At 27.4% G+C, this 20,800-nt stretch overlaps 1 protein-coding gene across 6 annotated transcripts in view; it reads right to left on the bottom strand.

Moving 5' to 3' along the window:
• The window catches only part of LOC145843305 (uncharacterized), a 116,760-nt gene that overhangs the window by 57,631 nt on the left and 38,329 nt on the right, over positions 1-20,800 (bottom strand). For all 6 annotated transcript variants that reach the window (XM_082950802.1, XM_082950950.1, XM_082950958.1 and 3 more), the window contains 2 exons: positions 17,890-18,053; positions 15,902-16,012 (listed from right to left, as the gene is read on the bottom strand). In XM_082950802.1, coding sequence (XP_082806928.1) covers positions 15,902-16,012; positions 17,890-18,053 — 275 coding nt within the window. The remainder of the gene's footprint in view (positions 1-15,901; positions 16,013-17,889; positions 18,054-20,800) is intronic.

The raw sequence follows: 20,800 nt of genomic DNA, 5'->3' as shown, positions 1-20,800 counted from the left end.
GTTTCTGATAGAATTACTAGTACAAAAAAATCTGAATTAAAAACTCTTGACTTGTTAGTAATAGATCTGATTAGTGCTAAAATAGTTAATTTGAGGTCACAGATCTGCACTATTGATATTAATTCAAAATAATCATAATGTTACTCCTTTTTGATAAGCACAACTAGATACTGAAAACTAAAGCACATAAAAGACTTGTTATTAAAAGAGCTCAATATTATTTGCTCTCTTAATAAATGCATGGCATCAAGCTTGCAGGGTCGTTAGTAAAAATAGTGAAATGTATGTTGTATAGCTACTCTTGGGTAGCTTCCAATTTGTTTTTCGGATACATGATAGAAGACGAACATAAATTGCTGTATGGTGAAAAAATTGTACAATTTTTTGAAATATTTTCATGCAATTGTTCCACAAGTGACGTCACTAAGTTGTTCAGAGTCCAAAATTTTTAACTAAATATGAAAATTCCTTATTATTTATAAGCAAAATAGGTTCTAAAACAAAAGTTAAGTGCACCAAAGTAATTGTTATTTAAAAAGTGTACTTATGCTTTCAATTCAAGGTTGCCAAATATTTTCGGCAAATTTTCTCCAGGTTTTTAAAATTTCCGCCAAGTTTCTAAAATCACACGTTTTAGGGTCTATTTTTAGATTGAAATTAGATTTAAGGCAAAAAACTGTGTAAAATAGTATACCTACATTAAAGAAACACGTTAAACCTTCTTTAAATGTGTCTTTTTTAATAAAAAAAATGGATGATGACGAAAGAATGTTATCAATACAATATATTTTTGTGTCAAACCGAAATTTTTCTTCTTGTAAATGTAGTAAGAAATGTAAAAGTTGTTTAAAATTCCAGGTTTTTAAGCAACCCTGTCAATAAGTTCTCAATCTACTATTTACTAAGACTCCTCTCATGGCGCGCCATATACCGTAGTCATGCTTTTAATAATTTTATACTTGGCTACATAAATGCAACTTCAAAATAAATCTACTGTACGAAGCGAAGAAAGGAAAGCGAATTAGTTGTTTAAGAAATTGTACAATTTCCAAAAAAATAATTATGCTAGTTTTTACATGGTGACGTCAATAGACTCTTCAGAATGCAACTTTTTATTAAATACGAAAATTCAAATTATACTAGTATAAATTCATTAAATTTTTACTAGTATACTCTTGAAATTATACTAGTTCAGTATTACTTAGGAAATACATGAGTTCAACAGATGTGATGTATTTTAAACGGTTAATTAGGAATCAGCGAACTGCGATCAAGATCCAATCAAGCAAATATTTCGAGACACTTTTATCTTTAAAACAACTTTTTAAAAACAAGTATTTCTTTGCATTTGTTCAACATAATTCTGCAAAATGCAGTATTTTTTATACGTTTACAACTTAATTATGAGCAAATAATTATGTTACTAAATAACCAATCCATTACAACTATGTTAAAAATCCAAGTTTTTTGTGATTTTTGTTTTAATTCCAGTTTTTTTTTCAAATTCCAGGTTTTTCCAGTATTTCAGGCTTTTTGGCAACGCTGTAAAAGGCTGCCTATAACAGTATTATAGTTCATCATTGTAAAAAAAAAAACACTGTATTAAGATTATCAAAATATTTTAATGTAGAAATCATCAAACTATACAACTTCTAACTTGAAGCACTACGTTATAAAGAAATTTTCCAAAAAAAAAGTTTTACAGTGTAATCATAAAACTATATTTCAACCTTAGCTTACAGTGGAATAATTATTAATATGTTGTTTGTGGTTTAGGCTTGGTTTGTACATATAAGCTTTTTAAATTTGTAAAGATAAATATAATAAAACATTGTATTAGCCACGTTGAGCAGCTTTAATTATAACCTTAACGTAATCGCATCAAAGATAATTTTTAACAGTGTATGTTAGAGTATTTAGACAGAGTTTTAAAAATATTTTTGCTGCTTAAAAACTACACTACGTCACAACATGTTTGAGAAAGCAGAGTTTGAAAAAAAAGAAAATAAAACAGTTGCGAGTTAGAAAAAATAAAGATGCAGAAAAAATTAAACAATCAAAGAGTTGGAAAAAAAAGAAGATGTATAGTTAAGATAGTTAAAGACGATAGTGTAATTATGTTGTCTTAAGTATACACAAAGACACAATTAAAAGCACATTAATTTGTTTATGCTTTTAATAGACTTATACTGAAACTATAAATTTATCTCTACTATTATACATTTATCTTATCTAATCAATGTTTTAATTTTCAACTTATAACTTGATAAGTATTGTAAATGGATTTTTTTGTTAGTATATAAACTACTTACTCAAACTCAGGGTATCCCAAACTTTTTTGCAAATGGCCCCCTAAAAAGAAACTGAAAAAGCAATGGCCCCCTTCAACAAGATTACTCATAAACTACGATAAAAAACACCAAAGACTTTTTTTTTTTGCTCTTCGTCTGCAACTCAAGAATATCTAGTGTAAGTTTCTAAACTACCATAAAATACACATAAGACCTTTTTTTTCTGCTCTTCATCTGCAACTCAAGAATATCTAGTGTAAGTTTCAAGTTATGGCCGCCCTGTGGCTCCTTTACTGCTCATGGCCCCCTCTTCCCCCTTTGCTGCTCGTGGCTCCCTGAGTATCTGTCATGGCCCACTTTGGGAAACCCTGCTCTAACTCTATATAAGTTTATAATTACCTTAATTTTTTGTAGGCGGTCAAGTCTTTAAAACAATTTATTTGTCGGTAAATTAGTAACTAACTACGTTCAAATAACTGAATTAAATACAAATAAAGCAGTTTAAAAATACAGCTTATGGTGCAACTATCTTTTAAACTTGAATCCTTAGCTGAATTGCTTATAAATTGAGATTTTTAACTTTATTAACTAATACTTTTACACAATATACAGAGATATTTGTTATATGACTTTTAAAACAACTAGTTTATTAAGTTTTTAATAATATAATTTATCAATGAAGTTGTTATAAAACAAATATTAACTTTAACAAAATTTCATTGTAAAAATTTGTTCCAGACCACAAACAATCTTTATAATACAAGTTGGATTTTAAACTATGTGTTACTTTTTAATTATTAGCACAGCTATTTAAAAATTTATACAAAAAACTCTTGGCTTGCTAGTAAATTATTGATAAATGCTGAAATAATAATTTTAGGTCTCAGATCTGCACTACTCATTATCAATTAAAAAAGATCATAATGTGATTATTTTTAATAAGCTAGGAACTGGAGTGAAATCAATATCATCGTATAATTTAAAAATCATGATATTATTTGTTCGAGTAGTTCTCAACATAATAAGTACAAAGACATTTTTGCTTGATGATAAACAGTTTACCACTATATATTGCTGAAGGTAAGTGCTGAGATAATTAGTTTAAATAGTTGAGTCAGACTTGCATAAATCATATTAAACTAATACACTCAATGTGCTACCCATATCTTATTTTAATAAACACAACTAGATATTGAAAACAAATGTGCATAAAGTATTGGTTTTTAAAAAGCTCAATATTATCTGTTCTCCTAATAAATGCAGAGCAGTACCGTTTTAAATTTAACGCAGTTTAGATGGTAAACCGTTAGTAGTATAGCTACTCTTAAGTAGCTTCGATTCCATTCTTTTAACAGGATGACTAACTAAAGAGAAATTTTAGCAGGATGAAAATATTTATTTAATTTTCAAAATTATTTTCATGCAATTTTTCCACTCGTGACGTCACCAAGTTGTTCAAAATCTTAAACTAAATACGAAAACACTCATAATATTCACAACTTCTTAAATGAAAATTAAGCAATTGTTTGTAATAAAAAGTATAGTTGTATTTTATTTATAAGTTCTCAATCTACTATTACCAAAGACTCCTGTATTGGCGGTCCATTTGCCTTAGACCTACTGTGGATTGAGCATTCATTAATTTTTGACTTAGCTGTCTAAAAGTAGGTACAAAATTGAATTTACTAAATGATGTGGATGTGGATGAGATATTTAACATAATAAAATATTTGTACAATTTCCAAAAAAAATTATGCAAGTTTTGACAAGTGACGTCACTAGACTCTTCAGAATTCAACTTTTTATTTAATACGAAAATTCAATATAAACTATTATATTGAATTTTTCACTTAGTAAATACATGAGTTCAACAGATGTGATGCATTTTAAACGGTTAATTAGGAATCAGCAAACTGCGATCAAGATCCAATCAATCAAAAATTTCGATACAATTTTATCTTGGAAACTACTTCTGCAAAACCAGTATTTCTTATGCATTTAAAACTGTATTCTAAGCAAACCGTTTTATTATCTAAATGACTACTTTATTACAATTGTGTTCAAAATCAAGGTTTTTTCAATTTTTTTCAAATTCCTGGTTTTTTCAGGATTACAAGTTTTTTGGCAACCCTGTAAAAGGCTGCCTAACAGTGTTATAGAGCATTGGATAAAAAACATTTTTTACGGTATTAATATCATCAAAATATTTTAATATAGAGATCATTAAACTATACAACTTTTAACTTGAAGAGCTTCGTAATAGGAAATTTTTGCCAAAGAAAACTGGCGGCTAATGGTGTAATCATGAAATTTATTTTTTTAACCTTTGCTAAGGGAAGTAATTAATAATATGTTGTTTTTAATTTATGATGTACATATGAATTTTAAACTTTGAAAATAAATAATAGTATAACATTGTATTAGCCACATGGCGTGGCTTCAAATATACTCCCAATTTTATTCGTGTTCGTAATAATTGAGACGGATTATTTTAGTGTTTATAGAAACTTTAAAAAATATTTTTGCTATTTAAAAACTACATTACGTCACTATATGTTTGAGAAAGCAGAGTTTAAAATAAAAGTAACTAAAACAGTTCGAGTTATAAAAAAGAAGAAGAAGTAGAGTTAAAATAGTTAAAGAACTTAAATTAAAGAGCTTAAATAACTAATTTGAGGTCTCAGATCTGCACTACTCATGTTAATTCAAAATAATCATAATGTTATTCCTTTTTGATAAGTACAACTAGATACTGAAACTAAACAAAGATCATCGTATAATTTAAAAATCTTGATATTATTTGCTCGAGTAGTTCTCAACATAATAAGTACGGAGACATTTTTGCTTGACGGTACGCAGTTTACCACTGTAGTGCTGAAGGTAAGTGCTGAGATAATTAGTTTAAATAGTTGAGTCAGAATTGCATAAGTCATATTAAACTAATACACTAAATGTGCTACCCCTAATCTTCTTTTAAAAAACACTAACTAGATATTGAAAATTAATGTGCATGAAGTATTGGTTTTTAACAGCTCAATATTATCTGTTCTCCTAATAAACGCAGAGCAGTTCCGTCTTAATACTAACGCAGTCTAGATGGCAAACTGTTTATAATATAGCTACTCTTGATAGCTTCAAAATCCATTCTTTCAACATCTGATGGTTGACGAAGATGAAATTCAAGCAGGATGAAAAAATTTAAATAATTTTCAAAAATTATTTTTATGCAATTTTTCCACGCGTGACGTCACCAAGCTGTTGCAAAATTTTAAAATAAATACGAAAACACTCATAATATTCACAACTTCTTAAATGAAAATTAAGTGATTGTTTGTAATAAAAAGTATAGTTGTATTTTATTTATAAGTTCTCAATCTACTATTAACAAAGACTCCTCTATTGGCGGGCCATTTGCCTTAGACCTACTGTGGATTGAACATTCATTAATTTTTGACTTAGCTGTCTAATAGTAGCTACAAAATTGAATTTACTAAATGATGTGGATGTGAAATACAAATTTTTAACATGATAAAATATTTGTACAATTTCCAAAAAAAAAGTATGCAAGTTTTGACAAGTGACGTCACTAGACTCTTCAGAATTCAACTTTTTATTAAATACGAAAATTCAATATAAACTATTATATCGAACTTTTCACTTAATTAATTAAGTTTGTATTAAGCAGTTCAACAGATGTGATATATTTTAAACGGTTAATTAAGAATCAGCAAACTGCGATCAAGATTCAATCAAGCAAAAATTTCGATACAATTTTATCTTGGTGTAATGTTAGGCTTATTCGAAAAAGTACAAAAAAGTTATTTATTTCTAAGAACGCTAAAATTAAAAGATATTACGTAACAATGGATAAGTTTTGTTGTTTTTTTGAAGACACTTTTTTATATGGCAGATTTGAATGATAGGGCTTGAGTTGACATTATATGTATTGAAAGTAATATGTTAAGGCTTCAGAGAACTGCTATCTTGTAAATACTGTTTATCTCTCTTTATTATCTTTAATTGAAGTTTACATTTCTAATTTGTTTAATAATAAAAATTAGTAAAAATTAGTTGTTTAAAATATACTAGTGATTTATTTAGTATATTAGTGGTAGTTTAAGTTATCTGTATTTATATATAATTGTTTAAAATTGTTAGATCCTGTTAAATGTTCATATTATTATTAGTATTTGTTATTGATTCCATATATTTATATTCCCTATGTTGATATGCATATTTGATATTCTAATATTGCCTAATATTGTAAGTAACAGTATTTTAAGATGATTTCAAGTTACTCAGAGGCAGTATCTGTTCCGTTGTGGCTGCCAGGCCTCGCGAACGGACATGGTGACCCGTACCAAACACTTGGCAACAATGTCATTGTGGAACACGACAACCCATTAGCAACTGACCACGAAATAGCTACAAGAGACACTTCTTTAGCAATAGAGCAGGGATGGGATCTTGAGAGAACAAAACAGAGGAGCAAACAGTTTGAAAGATTAGTAAATGAGAAGGCATTTGAGATCAAGATGGCAAAGCAGGAGCAGAAGCAACTAGAAAAACTTATCTTAGAAAGAGAGGAGACAAGGCGTGAGCAGGAACGGTTTGAACGTCAAAACCAAGAAGTTGAGTTGATGCGTGAGCTCATGAAAGCAAGGCGAGAGGCAGAGGCACTTGAATCTCAACTACGACTTGCTAGATTGGATCAGGAGCTTCAGGAGGTGAAGAACAGGGTTAACAGACTGAAAGCTACACTCCCAGCAGTGAGAGGGAGAGTGATTGGGGGTTACCCATCTCACACTAAAGCTGTTTACTCAATAATTAAGACCACCCCCAGACAGCTAAACCCAAACGCCAGTTGCCACATCAAAAAACCAACCCTACCTACCCAAACAATCATATCAGAAATATTATTGCCAGTTAAAAGATTAGATTTTTCCAATGTACCAGATGAGAAATCAGTTAAACCCGGAAGTTCAATTAAGGAAAATGGAATTTTTAGGGCAGAGGAGCTGCCAAAGGAAACGGTGTCCAAGATTTGTACAAAGAGGAACCACAGTGACATCCAAAGGGCAAAGGTCTTGCCAAGGAATGTTAAACTTAGAAGTTCAATTAAGGAAAATGAAATTTTTAGGGCAGAGGAGCTGCCAAAGAAAACGGTGTCCAATAGTTGTACAAAGAGGAATCACAGTGACATCCAGAGGGCAAAGGTCTTGCCAAGGAATGTTAAACCTGGAAGTTCAATTAAGGAAAATGACATTTTTAGGGCAGAGGAGCTGCCAAAGGAAACGGTGTCCAATAGTTTTACAAAGAGGAATCACAGTGACATCCAGAGGGCAAAGGTCTTGCCAAGGAATGTTAAACCTGGAAGTTCAATTAAGGAAAATGACATTGTTATTGCAAAGGAGCTGCGAAAGGAAACAGTGTCCAAGATTTCTACAAAGAGGAACCACAGTGACATCCAAAGGGCAAAAATTTCACCAAGAAAAGAGACTTCAGCGTCGTGCACAAAAAAAAAATGCAGTAAAGTGGTGGATAAGGAGTTTTCACCTATAGCAAAAGTTATTAGTAAGCCTGATCTTGAAATTATGGTTGAAAAGCAAAATCTGAGAAAGTATTTAAGTTGGTTTACCTTTCACATATGGCCATACATAATTAAAGATGTATCTGATGTAAATAAAGCTTCATTCTCCATTTTTCACAAATGGCGGCACAAATAATCTACACTGATTAAATATTAGGAAGATCGCACATTAATTATTGTAACTAGTAACTTCTTTATTTAATTCTTATTATTATTAACTAAAATTAAAGTACAGTAATAGTATTATATTACATTGCTAGCAAACTAAAAATAATTATTATATTGTTATATATAATAGTTCTAATAACTAGTAATTTTTCTATGTTAACTATGGGGTTTCTTGTTTTATTGTGTTTTTTTTTTTAGTTCATTCATTTTCCTACAATTTTAATAAATAAAAAGGATTAATAAATAGATAATAAATTTAAAATAAAATGCATAAAAAGACACTTGGTATTTTTGTTGGTAAATAGTAGTTTGTTGAAGTCCCTATTTTCTTCAGAGTGTTGTCTGAATTAGATGAATAGATATTCTTTGGTGGAATTTTTTTTTTTTTTTTTTTTCTCAATTTTTCTGCAGTAGGCTTTGGCCTGCTGGTATATATATACTTTTTTGTGGTTTTTTGATTCAATGGGTTTGTTTTTTCTGTTTTTGTTTTCTTTTTAAACAGTTTTATCAATAGCAGTTCTTCAACTGGTTGAAAGTTGTCACTGACAGCCACTGAAAAATAACAGTAGCAGTTGCATTTCATTAAGAGTTCAACAGTAGGAGGGAGCAGCATGTTGTCACAAATAGCCACTGCAAGATGACGGTGGCAGTCACATTTCATCAACTGTCAGGAAGCAGTCCACTGCAAAACGATGGCAGCAGTCCAATATTCCAAACTATCAGCACAGCCGGAGACAATCAGGCTAAGACCGTGGAGATGGCCTGTGGAGGAGCAACAATGTTGGAGCCAGCAGCGAGTTACTGATCTGAGGAGGAGAGTCAGTGAAATGGCGTTTGGGAAATCCTGATTGGCTGAAGGATTTGGTGACATTTTGTAAGTTTAACACTGTAAATTAAAGATATTACTATTTTTTTTTTTGCTGAAATTATTTTATTTTTTTTATTAAAATGTATAAAACTGAATTTTTATGCTTTAATTTCTTTATTTTGAGTTTACACCTAACATGTTACTTTAAAATTTTGAAACATAAAATTGGTAAATAACAATTCATTAATATTTTTGTGTAAAGTAATATTTTTTTAGTTTTAAATTCAAATTCACTGTTTCAATAGAGATTTTAGTGTTAATAAAGATTATCTTGAAACTATCTTTTATTATAGTTTAGTTGTTTAATTGCATTTAACATACCAAATTTTCTATATTTTAAGTTTTTATTTTTGAAATAAGTGTTAAAATTTACTCCAATTTTTTAGGTACATAACAGCAATGTATTCCTATTTATTTTTGTTTACTTTGCAATTAAATTGATTGACTGCACCACATATTTTTTGTTGTTGGATTAAAATTGTTATAAAATTTTTGTTTCAAATGTAAATTATAATTTTTTATGCTTTCATTTTTTTTTAGAGTTTAATCTTACTTCAATTTTTGGTACTTGAAAGCAATGTATTCCTTTTTATTTACTTTTGCAATTTAATGATTAAACACACTTCATGCTTTTTTTTTTAGTATAAATATATATTTTTTGTTTTTTTTGGTGCTAGTGATCATATTTTGATTTTGTTTGTTTGAAGTGTTTGCTGTATAGAGAGTTCAAAATTTTATGTTGCTTTAGAGTTTTTTTTTAATTTTGAAAGGTGTACCAGATTAACACACATTTTAAAGTTTTTTTTTTTTTTCTTATTAATTTAAACCTTCTGGTTGATCCTGAAATGTTTTAGAAAATCCTAGCAGTAATTCTAAAATAGACTTTTAAGGAAAGATAGTGTAATGTTAGGCTTATTCGAAAAAGTACAAAAAAGTTATTTATTTCTAAGAACGCTAAAATTAAAAGATATTACGTAACAATGGATAAGTTTTGTTGTTTTTTTGAAGACACTTTTTTATATGGCAGATTTGAATGATAGGGCTTGAGTTGACATTATATGTATTGAAAGTAATATGTTAAGGCTTCAGAGAACTGCTATCTTGTAAATACTGTTTATCTCTCTTTATTATCTTTAATTGAAGTTTACATTTCTAATTTGTTTAATAATAAAAATTAGTAAAAATTAGTTGTTTAAAATATACTAGTGATTTATTTAGTATATTAGTGGTAGTTTAAGTTATCTGTATTTATATATAATTGTTTAAAATTGTTAGATCCTGTTAAATGTTCATATTATTATTAGTATTTGTTATTGATTCCATATATTTATATTCCCTATGTTGATATGCATATTTGATATTCTAATATTGCCTAATATTGTAAGTAACAGTATTTTAAGATGATTTCAAGTTACTCAGAGGCAGTATCTGTTCCGTTGTGGCTGCCAGGCCCTGCAAACGGACATTGGAAACTACTTCTGCAAAACCAGTATTTCTTATGCATTTAAAACTTTATTCTAAGCAAACCGTTTTATTATCTAAATGACTACTTTATTACAATTATGTTCAAAATCAAGGTTTTTTCAATTTTTTTTCAAATTCCTGGTTTTTTTCAGGATTACAAGTTTTTTGGCAACCCTGTAAAAGGCTGCCTAACAGTGTTATAGAGCATTGGATAAAAAACATTTTTTACTGTATTAATATCATCAAAATATTTTAATATAGAGATCATTAAACTAAACAACTTTTAACTTGAAGAGCTTCGTAATATGAAATTTTTGCCAAAGAAAACTGGCGGCTAATGGTGTAATCATAAAATTTATTTTTTTAACCTTAGCTAAGGGAAGTAATTAATAATATGTTGTTTTTAATTTATGATGAGCATGTGAATTTTTAAAATTTTGAAAATAAAAATTAATATAACATTGTATTAGCCACATGGCGTGGCTTCAAATATACACCCATTTTTAATCGTGTTCGTAATAATTGAGACAGATTATTTTAGTGTTTATACAAACTTTAAAACATATTTTTGCTATTTAAAACTACATTACGTCACTATATGTTTGAGAAAGCAGAGTTTGAAATAAAAGTAACTAAACAGTTCGAGTTATTAAAAAGAAGAAGAAGTAGAGTTAAGATAGTTAAAGAACTTAAATTAAAGAGCTTAAATAACTAATTTGAGGTCTCAGATCTGCACTACTCATGTTAATTCAAAATAATCATAATGTTACTCCTTTTTGATAAGTACAACTAGATACTGAAACTAAATAAAGATCATCGTATAATTTAAAAATCTTGATATTATTTGCTCGAGTAGTTCTCAACATAATAAGTACAAAGACATTTTTGCTTGACGGTACGCAGTTTACCACTGTAGTGCTGAAGGTAAGTGCTGAAATAATTAGTTTAAATAGATGAGTCAGATTTGCATAAATCGTATTTAACTAATACACTAAATGTGCTACCCCTAATCTTCTTTTAAAAAACACTAACTAGATATTGAAAATTAATGTGCATTAAATATTTGTTTTTAAAAAGCTCAATATTATCTGTTCTCCTAATAAATGCAGAGCAGTACCGTTCAAACCACTAACGCAGTTTAAATGGCGAACTGTTTATAGTATAGCTACTATTAAGTAGCTTCAAATTCCATTCCTTAAACAGGATGACTGAAGAAAGAGAAATTATAGCAGGATGAAAATATTTAATTAATTTTCAAAATTATTTTTATGCAATTTTTCAACGCGTGACGTCACTAAGTTGTAGCAAAATTTCAAAATAATTTTTAAAAACACGAAAGCACTCATAATATTTACAACTAGATTCTTAAATAAAAATTAAGTGCACCAAAGTAATTGTTATTAAAAAAGTATAGTTATATTTTTTTAAAAGTTCTTAATCTACTATTTACAAAGACTCCTTCCTCTCTTTGACGACCAAATGCGGTAGACCTACTGTGGATTAAACATTCATTAATTTATTATTTAGCTACCTGAGTGTAGCTTTAAAATCAATCCACTGAATGAATGGGAAATTGTAATAACAAAACTTTTTTATGATTAAAAATTTGTACAATTTCCAAATAAAAATTGTGCGAATTTTGAAATCGTGAAGTCACTAGACTCTTGAAAATGCAACTTATATAAACATGAAAATTCAATACTTACTAATATAACTTTATCGAATGTTTCACTTAGTAAATGTAGGAGTTAAACAGATGTGATATATTTGATACCTTTAACTTGAAATTGGCAAACTGCGGTCAAGATCCGACCATCAAGTAAAAATTTTGATGCAGTTCTTGCTTGTAAGCAACTTTTGCAAAACGAGCGTTTTAGGATGTTTGTTTAAAAAGATCTGCTCAACTTATTTCTGAGCTTATTGTTGCCAAATGACCTGTTCATTACAAATATGATTTGAAAGACATTTTTTAAATTATTTTTTAACATAGTTTTAAAACTTACGGCCAGCAAAGATTTTTTCGATCAAATCCGCCAAAAAAAACTCATTAAGTAAACCCGTCACCTCACTTGTAAAAAACTTAACTTTTATACTTATAAATAAATATAAATATCAAAACTATTTTGACATTTCAAAACCCAGTATGAATTTTTTATTTTCAGTTAAAATTTAGTGATTTTACGAATTTACAATCTCCGGAACTTTTTTCAAGACGTGAATTTCATTTGGTCATTTTTTTTTTTTTGTTATATATTTTTTCTGAAAAACTTATATACTTAGAAAGATCAGAAATCAAAACTTTAAAATACTAATTTAATTGACTACATGCTACTCGTTTACTTTTATCTTAATTTGTATATATTCTAAGGTTATTTGTTAAGCCACAGTTAGGTGACTTGGTAATTTTAGCATCGAAGATCGACATTCTTTATTTTCGTATGTACAACTAAAATATATGTTTTCTAACTTTAATATGCTATCCCTTATAGTAAAAGTGGGCGGCTTTTCCAAATTTACCAGAAAATTATTTTGCGGGACACGGAACTTTAAAAATGTAACTTGAAAAAGTTGAAAACTGTTTTCAGAAACATTTTTATGGAAAAAACACTTTAATGTTTTGCACAAACTGTTTTAGGACTAAAATACAACGGAACCAAAAAAATCTGCTTGGAGAATAGTTAGTTTGTTGACTGTCCCCACAATAAAAGTCGGTGCAATTAATAGATAATTGTTTAGCCGCATTAAGTGACTTAAAATTTGAGAAGAAGGATTTCAGTGCTGAGTTACTTTGTATATTTTCAATTTATACGATTTAAAAAATATATATGCAATTTTTAATTTCATTACGTCACTAGGATGTTAAAAATGTAAAACATTTTAAGTAAATAATTTATAATTGATTATATTCATTACTGGTCATATTTTAAATAAATTATATGAAGCAATTTAATGACGTGTTAAGATTGACTTTTTATTGTTGACATAAAGTTTTTTACTTCCAAACATTATATGATTTTTTTATCAAATCTTGTAAGATTTTAAACTCATGTTTATGAATATATCTTAACTTCAAAACTCTAAATAACATAAGATTTTTCTATTTGATTTCATTACGTTTGTAGAGCGACACCTTATACGACATAACACAGGGTTGGTTAAATTTTCTATTTGGCAGGCTGTATTTATCAGAAAGTGTTTTTGGGCCAAGTAGATTTAAAAATTTTTTAAAAACTTTAATACAACGTTCGTTTAGAAGCGTTAAATTTAAGGTAAAACTAATTTCAACAGTTTTTCAAAATACTTTTAACGAAACACATAAACTAAATTTATCTTATATTTTTTTAAGTATACGTCACAAGCCATGAGCTTGTATCTAATTGTTAATATTAAACTAATTAGTTCAGTGCTTCTGAACCTTTTTCTAGTGGCGGAACCCTTTTCAAAAGTTCAACTTTTCCGCGGAACCCCTAGTTTAATTTTACATAAAATGTTTAATATAATATTTCCTGCAAAAAACAAAAGAATTTCAATAAAAAAAAAATTTTTAGCAAAACTATATCGTTGTTAGAAATCATACCAATTGTAATAGTATTAAGTCGAGTCAAACTCAAAGTGCGCCAGAGGCAATAGGTATTTTATGATTCTATAATAAATAAACGAAAATAAACATGATTAATCGCAATGTCATAAAAATCTTTCCTTGCATAATAAAAATAAAATGAGAGCTACAAACAATAACGAGATGAACATGAACCTAATCGAATTCACAGATTACTGTAATAAACGGGTAAAATACCTAACGAAAAATTAAAAAAAAAACATTTAGTACGAAACTTGAACTTGTCTCTTAGCAACATGCATGTCAATGCGCGGTTTAATTTTGGATAGACTGAGACGGAGACAAGCAGATAAGGTTGGAGTCAGCATACAGTTCCTTTGCTTCGTTTTAATGTTTGTTACATGCGAAAAGCTGGACTCGCAAAGATAAGTGGTGGTGAATGGTAAAAGAAACTTTACTGCACGCTTTGCTAAGACGGGGTACTTTGAAACTGCACATATCCAAAAATCTAAAATCTCCTTACCTTTGAAAATCAATTTTAAATTACTATCTTCAGATACTATTAATTAATAATTACTTCTTCTAAAGCAATATCACACATAAAAGGATTCAAAATCCATAAACTTCCAATGCGAACATCTTCAGGAAAATAATGTTGAAACTTTATAGACAAAAGATCAAGGTGGTTGTATAATTCGTCAGAGAATTTGAGTTCTATGCATTTTTCATGGGCCTCATAAAACCGGTAAAACATCGCAAAATTATCATTGCTAACCTTTTTCTTCCAAAATGTAATTCTATTTTTAAACGCCTCAATCTTGTCTGTCATGACAAAAATGGAATTTTGCTTCCCTTGCATGCTTAAGTTCAAAGCGTTTAATTCTTTAAAAATATCAGTGAGATAAGCTAGCCTGGCCAAAAAAAACATCATCTTCAAAGAACTTCACTAATTCTGAGCCTTTATCTTTAAGAAAGGTGAACACCTGCTCCTTTAATTCATCGAGACGAACTAGTGTCCGTCCCTTCGACAGCCAGCGAACTTCATTTAGAGAAGTCGCAGATGGTCAGCATCTAAACTTTCACATAGGTCTTTAAAACATCTAGCCTTAGTGTCTATTTTCTTTATAAAATTAACAGTTTTAATCGACGCTGAGAGAACTTCTTGTAAACAAGAAGGAAGATGTTTTGTTGCCAAATTTTATCCATTAATTACCCATTAAATACCCATTGAGTACCATTAAAAGTCCTACCCCTAGATACACACTAAGCAGATCAATGGATGCTATAATTATATATGTTTTCCATTTTATGTGTTCCATTTTTTTTGAAGTTTTATGATTTATGTTTTTTTTCTTTCAAATTTTTTTTTAATTTCGAAAGGCTTTGCGGAACCCCTGAGAGGCGTCGCGGAACCCTAGGGTTCCGCGGAACCCCATTTCAGAAGCACTGAATTAGTTGGTACCATATATGTTCGTGGTGTTAAATTACAATAGTTAACAAGATGACTACCAAAGGAGAAATATTTAATATATTATATATGACAACTATATCAAAACTTTTGCGAAACTATTAACGTGACGTCACTGATTGTTTTAGTATGCAAGCTAACCGAAAAGCACAAGATGTTTAATTACAACTAAATACTATATTATCGTATAATATTCACATCTAAAGGAACAGAGAATAACTGGTGAACATCAAAAATGCAACAACTAACTTAAATCAAAACGACATGTCATTTACTTAAGAATGATTATAATTATATAAGTTTACAATATTAAAATACAGTGGCCAATGACTTGTAAAAGGCTGCCGACCCCTGACAATCAATTAGTCTTATTGCATATCATTTTTTATAATTAAAATAATAACCTTCATATTTTCAACTTGGATTCAGATGAAACTCTATTAATTGTTTTATCAATATATAAACTATTTTATAATAATTAAAAACAACTAACCTTCATGTGTTTATTTTTGGATTCAGAAGAAACCCTGTTGATTGTCTCAACGACTCCCGCCACATCTGAGTAATCTATTATCACCGTGTCATTACTTCCGCGCTCCAAATTCTGTTTTAATTAATTTATTCAATTAATATTTATTATATTAATCTGAGTAATCAATTATCACCGTGTCGTTACTTCCACGTTCCAAATTCTGTTTCAGTTAATATTTAGTAAACTATTAATTATTGTTTATTTGTTATATTAACTAGAATAGTCTATTATGACCGTATCATTACTTGCGCGTTCCAAATTCTATTAAAGTTATTTATTTTATTAATATGTATTATATTGATCAGCATAATCTACAATGACAGTGTCATTACTTCCGCACTCCAAATTCTGTTTTAATATTTGTAAATTTAATTATTGTTTATTTATTATATAATTAGTATAATCAATTGTGACTGTATCATACATACACGCTCCAAATTCTGTTTGAATTATCATTTGTCAGTTATTATTTATTTGTTATTTTAACTAGGTTAGCCTATTATCACTGTGTCATTACTTCCGCGATCCAAATTCTGTTTGAGTTAACATTTGTTTGTAATTTTGTTTATTAAATTATTGAATCATTTTTAACTCATTTTAAGTTCAGTTGTATGTTTTCTTTATAGATTTATTTATCATTATACTAATTTGATTAATATTAATAATCAACTACGACAGTGTAACTAGTTCCATGCTGTAATTTCCGTCTTAACTGAATAATATTTTGTTTTGCTTTTTTATCATTTTAATCATTATATTAATATTTATTATCTACAATCACCTGATGATATCACGTTGAAAATTTGTTATAATTTCCACATGGGAAAAGTAAAACTTTACACTTATTGAAAAACAAGTTTTTGCACAAACTTTGAGCATTTTACATTTTGTATAACCTATTGATCTTTTAATAACTAATAGATAACTACCAAAAAATTTTCAAACTATGTTGCAAAAATAATAAAAATTATTATAACTTTTGAAATGAACATTGTTAAAACATCTGATAATTTATGATTAAAAATTTAAACCAATTTTTACTGATAAAAAACAACCAAAATTTTAACAACACAATTGCAAAGCTGTGTCGCAAGGCAGAAATTCTACTTGAAAATGATATTAAAGTAAAAAATTTATATTTTCTCACACAAAAAAATTGTTGAAATTTAAATCCTAGAATTTTAGAACGTTTTTAAATTCAAACATTTTAATCAGTTATTCTATTTATAATTTTTAATTAATACAATTATATTTAAATGCCTATTTTTTTATTAAAAAAGTGAAAATAAGTTTACATTGTTTTTAGTTATAATAAGAAGCTAAATTTTCAGAGATCAATATATTTCAAGTATAATTGAATACAAAAAGGGTAGTACTATAATACTATTACTACAAAGCCGATTAAATCCAATTACTTTTGAGATAAAAATAGTCGATAGCCGACTCAGTTTCTATAAAGATCTTATTTTTACTTTGTGTATACTACTTAAGTACAACTTATTATAGCTAAAATGTTTAAACCTGTAAACAATAAAGTGAATAAAATAAAATTTTAACTAAAATTATTTAAATTTTTATCAAGAGATTAATTAATACATATAATAACATGTTAAATAATAACGAACATAAACTAACGAGTAAATGCTTGTTATATTTACTAAAAAGAATGACTAATTTCTAATCAATATAACAAAACAAATCTAAACTTACAAGTAAATGTTTGTCGTATTTACTGAAAAGACTGATTAATTTCTAATCAATAAAATAAAACAAATCTAAACTTACAAGCAAATGTTTGTTGTATTTACTGAAGAGACTGATTAATTTTTCGTCAATACCTTAATTAATATGTAATAATTAACTTACCAGTAAATGTTTATCGTATTTACTGAAAAGACTAATTATTTATTTATTAATGTAATAAAAATAATAAAACATTTTCATCTTACCAGTAGATGTTTGTCGTATTTGCTGAAGAGACTGATTAGTTTCTCGTCGTCTTTTTCCTGAACGTTTTCAACAAACAACGTTCTGCTGTACTGAGGATGATCTTCACTGACTGGTGTTTCAACCAGAACGTGTTTCTGATGATGTTGTTTGTCGCTTGAGGAACCTGATAAAATGTTTAATTAAATATTTTTCTATCTATATGTGCTTCTGATGATGTTGTTTGTCGCTTGAGGAACCTATAAGTAATAGTATTTAATAAAAAATAAATTCATTATACATGTTTTTATTAACACGCGCTTCTGATAATGTGTATGTTTGCTGTTTGAATCTCTTAAAAAACCTTTAAGTAGTGTTAATGGGAATTGAAAATTTTTATTTGTTTTTTTTTCAGTAGATGTAATTGTATGAACCCCTTAAAGAACAACTTTTTGGGAGAACAGTCAAACAAATTGTTGATCGGTTTAAACAGTTTATATAAACTAAAATTCTTCAAGTACATACAATTTACTTAGTTGAGATTGAATTTAAGGCTCCTACAAATCAAGTTGTAATTTAATGCAAATGTTAACACTTAAAACCCGCAGACACTTGAGACTGCTATAATTAAAACTTTAATTTGTGTCAGCAGTTATATTACAACAGTTAATTCAAAATATGTGGGATAATTAACTTGAACAAAACGCGTTGCAATGTCAACTTAATTTTTACACACAAGATATTACTTTAAAATTTAATGAGTGAGAAGTTTAGCATTTGCTTTTTTAAAAAATTTAATTTATTTCAAATTACTTATTTGTGTAGTATTAAAGTCATTTGATTAACCTTTAAGTAGTTAAAAATTAGCTGTTTGTTTTAAATGGAATAGTCTTTTACTGAGTTTAAAAATAAATAAAAAGCAAAGATTTTACAAATAATACATAAATAACTAAATATATAAAACAGATTTACTAATAAAAAATATTTAAACAGGTATATATTAAAAATTATAAACTACAGTAAAATTGCAAGGTTAGAAAAACATAAATATTTTTATATGGTAAAAAAATACAACATATAAATGATCAACCACTAAATCAAAGATTAAATAAAGTATAAAGAAAATAAAAGGTCTTTTAGATCATATGAGCCTTTGACAGCTTAACAAACCATAAATCAGTTGTGCACGTAATAAAAGTGTTATAAATAAATAAAAAAGAAATATAAGTGTTGAATAAATCAAATATAAAAGACAAGTGTTATAAACAAAACAAAATGACATAAAACTGTTGAATAAATGAAATATAAAAGACAAGTGTTATAAATAAAACAAAATGACATAAAAGTGTTGAATAAATGAAATATATAAGTGTGAAATAAAATATATCTACGTAGTAAAACAATAAACTATAAATTATTCACAAGTTTTAAAATAAAAACCGTCTTACTTAATACATTTCTAGAAAAGAAAGTGTCAAATAATGATTTTTTTAAGTAAGTAAATTGTTATTTGGATTTGTTTAATAACAATAAATGATGAATTTCTTACATACATGAGTTTTTCTTTTTTTTGAAAATTTAAGAAAAAAATACGAATATCAGCCAAGGTTTGTGTTGTTTTTAATAAAAAATAAAATTAAACATTCCTGGAAAAAAATATAAATAAAACAGAGTGCTGCGAATTTGTGTTAAAACAATATTTTCATTTCTTTACAAAAACAAACAAACAACAATTAAATTTTATTTAACCAACGCTCAAATAAATAACAAAAATAGAAAAACCTGTCAGAATAAATGGGAATTTATTGGAATATGTTTGATGGATTTTGTTCAATTTAAAGTTTATATTGGAATTTATTTTTATAGATTGATTGAAAAGTGTCCTGCTATTTTAAATTATTTTTTTTAAATAGTTTTTTTTATGTTTTAAGTTAATATTTTAGTAACTATATTGATTAAATAAAATTAAAATGTGTTAATAGCTTTTTTTATTATAGTTGTACCTGTTTGATATAATTTAAAAATAATATTTTTTGTACCGCAAATTTATTTTCAATGATTTTTTTTTGCTATTTTCCTGGGAATATATAAAAATAATTACCACAAATTACACCGAAATAACATTTATTTTTATTTTAAAATCAAATTTTAACTAAAAAAAGTTATCAAAAATTTAGAACTAAATCTTTCTAATCTAAGTTTAACTTTAAATAAGTGCCAATAAAAAAGTTTAATATATCTTCTCTAATCTTTTTTTTAATGCATTAAATAACTTTAATTCTATTTTATTTCTGTTTTTATTGATACAATTCAAGTTTAAAGTAATTTTTTTTCTTTACTTTCGTGTAAGTAAACAAAACTTGAAGCCTGAAATAAATTTATATATTTTATACAACTAAATATCTTATTTAGCAAAAACTTTTTATAACAAACACCACTAGCAAATTATTTTATCTTTTTTGTCTACTGATAAAAATTGTTCTAAATTATTATGTATTATTTCTGTTTTTTTTGTTTAAAGTGACTAAATTAGCTTGCAAAAATATACAGATTCACGGAAATTTTAGTAGATGAATAAAAGATGCTGATTTTAATGTTTTTCGAGGACTTACATAAAAAACTTAAAAATAATGAATTATATACACTGTAAAAAATAAGTTATGTAACGAAAAATTTTATTATTGCAATTTGAAACTGCATCTTTCGACGTTATTAATAATAACAATATTTTTATATTTTTATTATAGCGCAACAAATTATACCAACTTAAATTGACTTTAAACTTTGTTTATTTGTAAAAAAATAGTAAAACACATACATAATTTCAAAAACTTATATTTAGTATTAAATAACTCATATATAGTATTATACAAATTCCAGTTCTTTTTTAGGTATATAACAACAAGATATGGAGCATACATTTCAATTTGTATT

This window comes from Thalia democratica, chromosome 1 (assembly GCF_965202585.1).
Source record: "Thalia democratica chromosome 1, ktThaDemo2.hap1.1, whole genome shotgun sequence".
Classification (NCBI taxonomy): domain Eukaryota; kingdom Metazoa; phylum Chordata; class Thaliacea; order Salpida; family Salpidae; genus Thalia; species Thalia democratica.
Note: the sequence above shows the minus strand (reverse complement) of the source record. Positions and strands in the feature narration are given on the sequence as shown.